Source organism: Ursus americanus, unplaced genomic scaffold, assembly GCF_024610735.1.
Source record: "Ursus americanus isolate L20-20 unplaced genomic scaffold, mUrsAme1.1.p SCAF_96, whole genome shotgun sequence".
NCBI lineage: Eukaryota > Metazoa > Chordata > Mammalia > Carnivora > Ursidae > Ursus > Ursus americanus.
The window spans coordinates 660,286-670,989 of record NW_028273678.1 but is presented as its reverse complement, the minus strand read 5'-3'; the positions used below and the strand labels follow the sequence as shown (position 1 = coordinate 670,989).

The window sequence follows — 10,704 nt, the reverse complement described above, 5'->3', positions numbered from 1 at the left end:
GAGACCGAGACAGAGCAAGAGCATAGTGAGGAGGAGGGACAAGGGCTGGAAACCAAAACATCTGGTTTGAATCCTGGGTCGGTGTCTTAGCTGCTGCAAACTTTAGTGTCCTGGTTAATGTCTCAAGGCCGAAGTTTTCCCACATTGAAATACCGAGAATAAAACCTCCCTTACCTCAGATAAAACAGTTTGAAAAATTGTTTGAAAATTCATGGTAAATTGTAAAGCACTCCACAAATACAAGGAATAGATATTTACATACACAGCTATTAACTGTTGAGCCATCCTTATCGTGTCAGACACTTGTAAATTATTTCACTTAATGCTCCAAATGACCATACAACATCTATATGATTATTATCCTCACCCTGAAGATGAGGAAAGTAAGGCTTAAGTACCTGAGACTTCAAACACCTTGCCCAAGGCAAGCAACCTATATGCCCAGACTCCGAATCTGGAGCCCAAGCCAGCTGTGACCCAAAATTGGCCCTCTCACCCGAGGCTGTAGATTGAAAGGCCTCCGATTTCACCCTGACCCTAAGGAGCGTGGAAGAGGGAAGACAGTCCCTTCCACCACAGACATCCTGGCCACCACCCCACTGGCTACGGACTTCCTGGTCCCATTGTCCTTCCTACCTTGGAAGACCGGTTGCTTGTTTCCGGGGTCCTCCTGGTTGGCGGAAGAGGGGCTGAGGCTGGCTTTGGTCCCCCCGCCCTCCAACTGCTGCTCCAGCTGCAGTCGCAGACAGTTGTTCACCTGGATGCTTCGCTCCAGCTGCCCTCGCAAAGCTCGAATCTCTGCCACCAGGTGGCTCAAGTCACTGCTCAAAGGGACCTGGTGACAGGCATCCCGGGTGGAAGCTGAAAGAAGAGAGAGGTGGGGCCTGGTGGCTCGGATCCAAGCTTTTCCAAGCATTGGTCAGAACACTCCACCGGGACATTCCACTGGCCTCTCAGGGTCCCAGGCAACACACCTGGGATAGAGCTGCCACTTTCCCTGTGTGGGGCCTGGCGCACACTGAGTGAGATACCACACACTGGAATTTCCCTGAGGCTCACCTGCATCTAGAGAGCCTTTGATGAGAAGATGGGGTCAAGGCCTATTAGTATTCTACTTCCACGGTAACCCTAGTCCTACAGGCCCGAGAGCAAGGTCTTCCGAGATAGGGGGTCAGCACTGGACTAGAGAAGGGCAGGGGATGAGGGAGAAGGAGAGTTGATGCCCCCATGTTCAGGAGTCCCCACGGAGAGGAGACGAAGGCACCAGGCCTTTGGCAGCGTGTAGGAACGGGAGTCTCCACTAGAGGCCAGGGTCACAACTCACTGAATTGTTCCACTTCACCATGTTTTTTTACCTCCATTTGCCACACACAGTCCATTTCTTCATACTGGGAATGAAGAGAGCTAAGAAATACTCTACAAGACCACATATTTTTTCTGAAATCTTGAAGCCAAATGTATTTCAAAAAGTAGAATTTGTTCTGGCATTTAGGAAAGCAGCAGGATCCGTATGCCATCTATCATGTAGCGCACGCACCGGGATGCACCTGGGCCACAGGCCTTTAGTCAAATACAGTCCTATTTCTGTGATGAGCTGGGTGAACGTTATCACTGAGCGGGGTAAGTGACGGCTGTGAATATCCTTCTGTTCAGTTCAGACAGCTTTTGTGACCAATTGAGTATATGAAAGAGATATCACAGAATTCATGGTTCTCATGCGATTATAGAATTAAGGATAAGACACCATGGGGCTTTAGTGGTAGTTTTGAAATGACTCCTAAAACACCTATAAGAAAGGAGAAAGGCATGAAAGAAAATGTAGTCAGGATAAAGTGGTTTCTAGACACTAATCCCAAAGCTCCATGAAGCTCCTTCCTGTTTCTTTCCCTATATCCAAATTCTCACAAAGTTTTGCTTATTTTTAAAAAATGTTGTCCATCTATCCATTCTTCTTTATCTTCCCAACAGCACCTTGGATCAGAGTCTCCTCACGTAAATGCCCTATAACTGCACCCATTCAGTGGTTTCCCTGATTCGAATGTCTCCTGACTCCAGCGTGTCCCAATAGTCCTACCATCTGACAGTTCTGCTCCCATCAAGTACCTATTTTGCTTGGAAAAACGTACTCATTTTCCATGGCTTGCAAACTTTCATCGTACTTCGTAGGTCCTCTATATGCTGGCGGCTGTCTCGTCAACTGACCTGACTTCTCACACTCCCTGTTACAAAGCTCTCCCACAGGCAGGTTGAACCCGATGCTCCCAGGAGCCCAAGTAAGCTATTCTCTCAGTCTGCGGTAAGCCTAATACTTCTTCAAGTTCTAGTTCACCTTATCATCAGCAAATGCGGAAATCCATATGGTACACCTGATACTTCTTCAAGTTCTGGTTCACCTTCTCATCAGCAAATTAGGAAATCCAATCAGGTTTTATGAAAATTCAAATTTGGCTGAATACTGAAAATTCCATATTGCTTAAGGAATTTTTAAACATACGATCAAAAAAAAATTACAATTGAAAGGCTTAGAGAGCTAACATCCCATCCAAAGCAAGAGCTGCTTCTATGGGATCCTTGACAAGTCATCCTTTTCTATTTAAAGGAGATTTGGATGGGAAGCTTATTCCTTCACAAACTAGCAATCCATCACTCGAAGGCTCTAGTGGTAAGGAAGGCTTAATTATTAAGTCCAAATTCCGCTGCCCTTCATCCTCTGACCCTTGTTCAGCCTTCTAAAGGGACACCAAACACATCAGCTCTTTTTCACCTGATAATTGTTCAAATATTTAAAGCCAGTTCTCATTTCCTTGTGATCTTTTCCAGGCCTAAAATTGTTAGTTTCTTTGACAGTTGAAGATTTCTGGTCCCTTGGCGTGGAGGGACCTCCTTCACTATGGTCCCTGGTTTGCCAATGTCTCTTTTACAAGATGGTGCCCCACAATCTAACAATATTTCCAACATGGTCTCTCCATATGGACACCACTCTTACCCTACTGCGGTCTCAAGTTGAATTGCCTTTTGTAGCAACCTTTGCCTACAAGTTCTTTGTCCCAGCGGGTTTTTAACTAACTCTGCATCCTCAAGCCCACGAATGGCTCAGGCCTCCCCATCCCCTTACCTCTACCACTGATATTTTTAACCAAGCTCAGGGTTGTTTTTTTGTTTTATCTTTTCTAAATTTCATCATATTGACTTCAATCCTCAGTTCCAGCCTGGCTGGAGTTATTAACTTGATGTTTAGAATCCACCCCCCCCATTTGAACAACAAGGGGGAAATAGAAGCAGATTTTCCAACATTAGAGCAGTATTTTAGCAGGTGGCAAAAGTCCTCAATATAACGGTTTAAAATTTAAATCCAGTCTTGAAATTTAGATCCTATTAGAGGCATTCCTGTAAATTGTTTTGCATCTTTTAATTTTCTCCCTGGGGGAGAAAATGGGTCAGGGTGGGAGCTGGTTGCCTGCTGTACTGGCTGCATGGGTGGCCAATATGATTATTCACAATATTCCAGACCTTCTCACATGATGGTGCCGTCAGAACAGTTCTCTGAATTAAAAATAAAAATCACTGTATAATTTGGACTTCGATCAACTTTTCTCTGGCCATCTAGGTAGGTAGAGTTGGACTCTTGTGGCCTACTTTTAAGGATGTCTTGGCTGGATCTTGCTCATGTCACCAACCTTGGGCTTTGCACATGAGAGAACCCCTCTCTTCTTATTGGGAGCCCTAGACCTGGCTGGGAGTTTCTGAGGCAGAACTCTGTAGCTTTCCAGAGCTCTGCAACTCCCAGGGTAAAGACCTCACCAATATCCTAAGCAAGGGCAGGGAGCCCATGGGGGAGGGGAATAGGGAGAACACATACCTTTCAGCCCCTTCTTGGAATTGCCATAAAGCGCCTCGTAGATCTGTAGCTCTGACTGGAGAGACTGGAAGAGCTGCTGTTTCTCTTCACATTGTTGCTGCAGGAGGGCCAGCTTATGCTGCAGCCTGCAGGGGAGAGACAAGGGCCTGCTGAGAGGCCAGGGCCCCTGGGCCACTCCAGGACAATTAGCTGTCAGCCAGCCTTTGCATCACAATGTATTAGCCCTAGATGCCAATGCAGGGGTCATGAAGACCATTACTTTTACTTTACAGATATGGAAACAGAGGCTCTGAGAGGTGAAGTAACTTTGCTTGAAGTCATGCCATTAGCTACATTAGCTGAGAGCAGACCCACTAGCCCTGTATTCTTCCTGCCCCTTGGTGCTCTTCTCACAGTGACAGACAGTTCTAGGGTTTATGCTGGGGATGCTCATGACAGAGGGTGTGGATGCTTCCTACACCACGGTGAGACTAATATCCTTAAACTAACTGGAAGGATGAGAACATTTTTTTCTCCAGGATCTGATATGCTGAAAACTTTTTTTAATCTTTGTTAAAATTTTTTATTTATTGTTATTTGTTATCATTAAATACAAAAGCCTATTAATAGCACAAGATAATACACATTTTTTTGGAAGCAAAAAGCTACATTTTATTGTAATCATTGCTTAACCCTTTCTGATAATGTGATCTGATGGTCTGGTTTTTAAGCTCAATTTCCTTAGAATCTGGGTTTTATGGCTAATATAGCAGAAAGAGGTGTAATACAAAAATTCAAAGCTCTAAATAGTAGTTCATCATTGACTATTAACTGAATTATGATTCCAATTTTTTCTATCTTATCTACCAAATATGCCAAAATTTTGTTGAAATTTGGCTAGCAAATTTTCTTCTAATGGGAATTCTTTATTCTTTTAACAAATGAATTCAAAAGCCCTGAAACTCTTTATTTGGAAATTTTTTTAACAGTTTAGATTTTTCTATTTCTAAGTATTTTAAGTGTTCACACATAAGAGATTTTGATATATGGGCATGTTGCCATTACTTTGGGCCACAAAAATCACAAAACAGTAGAAAAATTTTCAAACCTCTATCTATATTTTTTATTTATTTTTAAGAGAGAAAGTGTTGGGGGGAGGGGCAGAGGGAGAAGGAGAGAGAATCTTTTTTTTTTCACATTACTAACATTTACTATGATTTAAAAGATTTATTTATTTATTCATTTATTTGAGAGAGACAGTACATGCTTGCAAGCAGTGGGAGGGGCAGAGGAGGAAGGAGAGGAAGAGGGAAAGAATCCCAACCAGACTCCAAGCTGAGCACCAAGCTCGTTCTCAGGACCCTGAGATCATGACCTGAGCTAGACACAAAACTGACGGAGCCACCCAGGTGCCCCTGATATGCTGAAGCCTTCTAAAACAGGGTGTTACTCTCCCAACTCTGGCATGAAAAAGGCATTCCCAGAGAAGTCCTTCCCTCTGCTCAAAGTCATCCATAAATCAGGACTAGCAGAGGGGAAACTGAGAGTCCCCAAAGGCGCCAATACCTGTCTTGCCAATATCCCTTCTTCTAAATCTGCAAACAGGGCCACCTTCCTTCTTACTGGGCTCCCTCTTACCTGGAATCTTTCTCCTGGAGGGACAGGCATTCCTCCTGGAAATGCAAGATCTCCTGCTGCTTCTCCTTCAAGTCTTCCAGAAGCTGCTGCCTTTCCCCCTTTTGGTGGTCCAGCTCCATCTCCAGCTCTTGAAGCCGTGATCGAGAGGACAGCAGAGCCTCCCTCAGGCATTCTGTCTCCTGGGAGCGCTCTGGTGAGCAGAACACAGGAGGATTTCTACCGTGGGGCCAATAGTCATCAGGAAGAGAAGCCCAGGCTCGCCCATCCTGACACAGAGAACTAAGGCAACAGGAGGGCAGCTAATGCTGCAGCTGCTCAGGGAGGCAGAGGGTGTCAGGTCACTACATCCACACTGCCTGGGGAATGGGGAGCCTCCATCTGGGCAATGCTCTTGATCTTCTGATTTCATAAGGTCTACAAGGTCTACCCTGCTTTTGGAGAAAATGCTGCAGTTTCTTTCTTTCTAAGATTTTATTTATTTATTTGAGAGAGACAGACACAGAGCAGGAGCAGCAAGGAGGAGGCAGAGGGACAGAGAGAAGCAGACTCCCCTCCCCACTGAGCAGGGAGCCTGACACGGGGCTCAATCCCAGGACCTCGGGATCATGACCTGAGCCAAAGACAGATGCTTAACCAACTGAGCCACCCAAGCGCCAAAAACACTGTGGTTTCTAATGCTCACTGTTTTTAAGTTCACACACCCTCTGTGTGATAATCCGTTCTTGAATTTTGCCAAAGAGCAACATCAAGATTTCTTGTCTACGGTTTTTAGAATGTATTATATTCGTCAATTTGAAAATGGGGACATCTGCTCTTTTCTGGGCTTGTGGCATCTCAATGATCTACATGATTTCTCAGAGACTAAGGACAGGCACGCTGAGAATCAGGCTGTAGGTGCTGTCAGTGGTCCGGCGGGAAGTCCCTGGGCCTGGTCGACTGTGCTTGCTCACATCTTAGTGTCTTCTCCCCTGTGAGGTCTGTGCTAGCCTGTCCCGGCATGCAATGGTGGTTTAGCAGTTGTGCCTTCTTTCTTATCTGTGACGACTCGTTACTTCCCCATCAGTGACCTTTCCCCTCACATCTTCCTGCTCTGAAGAGGCAAATTTAGAAATACCACTTGATGTCTCTTCCCGTTTCACAAGCATTCTTTCATTCTGGGTTTAATCCTTTAGGAAACTATTAGTCTTTTATGGCTATTCAATAAATATTTGCAGATAAATGTAATTTGTTATTGATCATATATTGATTTGATCAAGTCAATTGACACTAAGGTCAGCTGCCCCCCAGGTCACAGAGGAAATGATGCCCTCTCCCCCTTGGATGCCCATCGAATAGTGCTGGGAAAGCTCTGGAGGACATTTGGCTGGTGCCTCCAGACACAAAGTCCTGAGGATTACTGAGCAGAGAGGAGCCCGAGTGGGTGAGTAAGGGGAGGTAGTGAGGAGATGGGGATGGCAGCTCAGTACCGGGAGAGACACATGAGGCTGCAGTGAAGTCTGGACAGGTAGAACAGACACCCAACTAGTATCCAGTTTCATAACTAATGACTGAATATCTGAGTATCTATGGGTTGCACAGAGGTTGTGGATTTCCCAGAGCTATTTCTGTCCCTAGAGACTCGGAGTGTGAGGGCCCATGGTTAGGACCTCTCAGGAAGCAGCCCCTTCTAGACTGAGGACAGCCATGGGACTTTGGGTTGGCGGATCTGGTTAGCTGTTGTCTCCACCTTCTTCTCTTGGCTTCAAGTCATGATTGGTGTGCCCAGGGGGAAAGGGAACGGGAATGAGCACAGTGTGTGGCTTTTACCACCCACCTCTAGAAACATGACTCAGCTGAGCCTGAAGGCTCCGGTTTTCTTCCTTAAGGACTCTGTTCTCGTTGTAGAGCTGGGATGTGGCTTCCAGGCCAGGACCATAGAAATTAGAGCTGGATCCTGTCCCAGAAAGTGCAAGCAGACAAGTTACACATTTGGGTAAGAGACACTTTCAAGAAGCTACCCATTCTGTGCCTCCAGAAATACTGTCCCAACCCAGCAGCAGTGCTTGGGTACTCGAGGCCTGGACCCCAAGCCTGGTGGGCCAAATGCCTGGTTTCTGTGTGCCTCCTACCAGTGGGTTCTGTGCAGGCCCCACCACGTGCCCTAGCTTGCAGCTGTTCCAGAGGCTCTGGCCCCGCAATAGCAGCTTCTGTGCTGCGGGCAGGATGAGGGTGTGTGGAAGGAATGGCCTCCAAGGGACAGCAGAGAGGAGAGTAGCGGGAGAAAGGCCACCTCAGTGAGTGGCTGGGGGAGGGCGCCCGCTGACCTGGCTCTACCACCTGCCAATCACATGGCAAGGCACAGGGAGGTCAGTAGGCACTTATATGAGAAGGTTAAGGATGGGATGAGAAGTCAGACACTATGGACATACCTTGTTAGTTCTGCCAAGAGGAAAGTTCTCTCTTAGCTCCAGTCTATCTACAAAGTGAAGATAAGAGGACGGGCCCCACCTGCCTTGGCAGACTGTTAGGAGGGGGCGGGTAGAGAAAATCCTAGCACGGTGCTTTGAAAAGCGTGAAGCTCAGCTTAAGGGCCCTCCCTTCGGAAGTTCCCCAGTCGTGACAGAAGTGGGCAGCTCTGGCCTCTCCTACCATTCCCATGGGCCGTGCAGCTGAGCCGGCGTTCGAGCTGCTCCCGCAGGCGGTCATTAATGCAGATGGACTCCTCCAGCCGCTGACGCAGGTTCTGGATTTCACCAAGATGTTCTTCCAGCAGGTCAGCCCCTGCAACCATCCCGCCAGGACATGGAAGAGGTGGGAGGTGGGGAACCTGGTCACTAGTGGGGCCCAGGTGGGGGTGGGGTTCAGCCAGCAGCTCCTCAGCAGGATCCCTAAACATCCCCATCCTTCCACTAACTGCATTCTCTCACATGGGCACTCGGGAACATGGGGACTCTGCTCCAAGACTAAACTGGCTTTCTGCCCCAGGACAGCCTGGTGCAAAGCCTCCTCCTACACACAGTAAGCATGAGGGAGTTTTAAAGATTACTTATTTATTTGAGAGAGAGAGAGCAAGCATGAGCAGAGCAGAGAGGCAGAGAGAGAGGGAGAAGCAGGCTCCCCGCTGAGCAGGGAGCCCAATGTGGGACTCGATCCCAGGACTCTGGGATCATGACCTGAGCTGAAGGCAGATGCTTAACTGACTGAGCCACCCAGGCACCCGAAAGTGTGAGGGAGTTTTAAATATAAGTGTGCAGTGACCAGTGTAACTGGTGCGAGGGAGTTCCACATGGTTTAGAAAAATAACTGAAGTATCTGGAAAGGTGTGGTGACCTAAGTGTGACTTTCTCTCCTGAGTGCATTAGGGAAGACCTCACTCTGCCCTGATACCGTTCCTCTTACTGACTCTTGACTGAACATTCTTTAATGAGGCATCAAGCCCTTCCTCCAGCCTCAGAGAGGAGATAAAAGTCCATGGACATGAACTTCTCCCGTGTGGCTAATGACATGAGTGTGAGAGCACAAGATGTGTCCCAGACTTTCCCAGTCCCCTGAATAGCACTGAGGCCCTGCGCAGGGTGGCCGAAGGGGGCCACTTAGAAAGGTCCAGCACGGATAGGGCCCTTTCATTTTATCCCCACTCCGTGAGCCGGGGACTAGAGAGATGAAAAATGCCCCTGCCCAGGTAGGAGAGGGGTAGACTCTCAATGAGATTTCGTTTCATAGGCTGACCCGTTCAGCTTCATGTTTTACCTGTAGGTTTGGAGTCAAGCTGACACACAGAGGATCCTGAGGACAGGTTGCCTGATACACTCCCTTTCTGAGGCCTCATCACATCCCACTGGCTGCCGCTGCCCAAGTAGCCAGGCTCCAGGATTCTGCCCGGTTCTGTGCTGCCCCTCAGAGGAGAGTGGGGCTGGGCGGGGTTGAGATAGTGGGAAGAGGTGGCTTCTAAATGGTTGCTTGGCAATGCAGCTGGGGAAGGAGGATGGACGGTGCTGACACCTGGGCAGAAAGAAACCGGAGTGAGGAAGAGAGGATTGGAAGGGAAGGACCAGCAAGGAAGTGTGGGATTGTTAAGAATGGACACTAAAGGGGACATGTGCGATGTCGGAGATCCCAGTATGTTGCAGAATACCAGTTAGATGAAGACCATACCCTAGAGGCCATAACTTTCACCCCATGTATTTGCTGGTATGAGACACCAAGAGGCAGAGGATGGATAAAGTATCTGAAAGTCACCAGGAAAAGGAAAAGTCCAGTGGCCCCACTCCTGGCTTCTATTATAATTCCTCCTGATAGAGCCCAGGAAAATTCCAGGAGAACTCAGTCCCAAAGTCAGGGGATATAGCACATTCCTATTTACAGATGTGCTCAGTGCTAGCATCCATGGAGGGATGTAGGACCTTTCATTTAACATAGGCTTATGCTTTCATAGATCTTGGGAAATCATCGGCCTTCCCCTAAGCCAAATCATCTCTGCTTCTATGTAAAAAGAAGTCTCTGGGAGAGACAGAGAGAGATGGGCAGGGCTGCAGTTTAGGATATTTACATTCAGAAGACTGCTTTCTTTTAGGGATTATCAGCATGGACAGCAGAGTAAACAGATAGCTCACCCGAAGTAAAGAGGAAGAGGTCATCATTCCTTCCAACCAAGCCAAACTCCTCTGAGGGGATAATGCAACTGGCACTTGTCAATTTTTATCTCCACTTGTAACTGGCTCTCAAATTTGGCTACATATTAGAGTCACCTTGGAAAATGTAAACAAATATACACCGAAGCCCAGACCTCCCAGAGATTTTGACTTAACTGGGGGTACAGCTTAGGCACTGGATGGTTTAAAGTTCTCCCAGGTGATTCTAATAGGCAGCAAAGTTTGAGCAGTACTGTCCTGGGTCTCTCCCTCCACAATTTGCAAAATACTAGATGTTCATTAGGATCACTGGGAATTAAAGAGAGCGATGAGAAATGTCAGCATCTGAATTTTTTTTTTTTTAAGTAAACTCCATGCCCAGTGTGGAACCCAATGTGGGGCTTGGACCCATGACCCTGAAATCAAGACCTGAGCTGAGAACAAGAGCCAGATGCTTAGCCAACTGAGCTATCCACACACCCCTCAGCATCTAAATTTTAGTTGGGATTCAGTAAAGATGTGATTTCCTACCTCTTCCACACCCCCTTCCTCCCCAGCCCAACACAACGCAAAGGGGGAAATCAGGGGTTGTTGACAGCTTACTTTTTAACCAAGGTC

The 10,704-nt window shown here is 47.3% G+C and overlaps 1 protein-coding gene across 1 annotated transcript in view; it reads right to left on the bottom strand.

Moving 5' to 3' along the window:
* Positions 1–218: 218 nt before the first annotated feature.
* The window catches only part of LOC123802701 (myomegalin), a 66,571-nt gene continuing 56,085 nt past the window's right edge, over positions 219–10,704 (bottom strand). The window contains 6 exon segments of the mRNA XM_087860571.1: positions 219–861; positions 3,860–3,984; positions 5,477–5,666; positions 7,290–7,409; positions 8,105–8,236; positions 9,206–9,457. Coding sequence (XP_087716697.1) covers positions 527–861; positions 3,860–3,984; positions 5,477–5,666; positions 7,290–7,409; positions 8,105–8,236; positions 9,206–9,457 — 1,154 coding nt within the window. The 3' untranslated portion in view covers positions 219–526.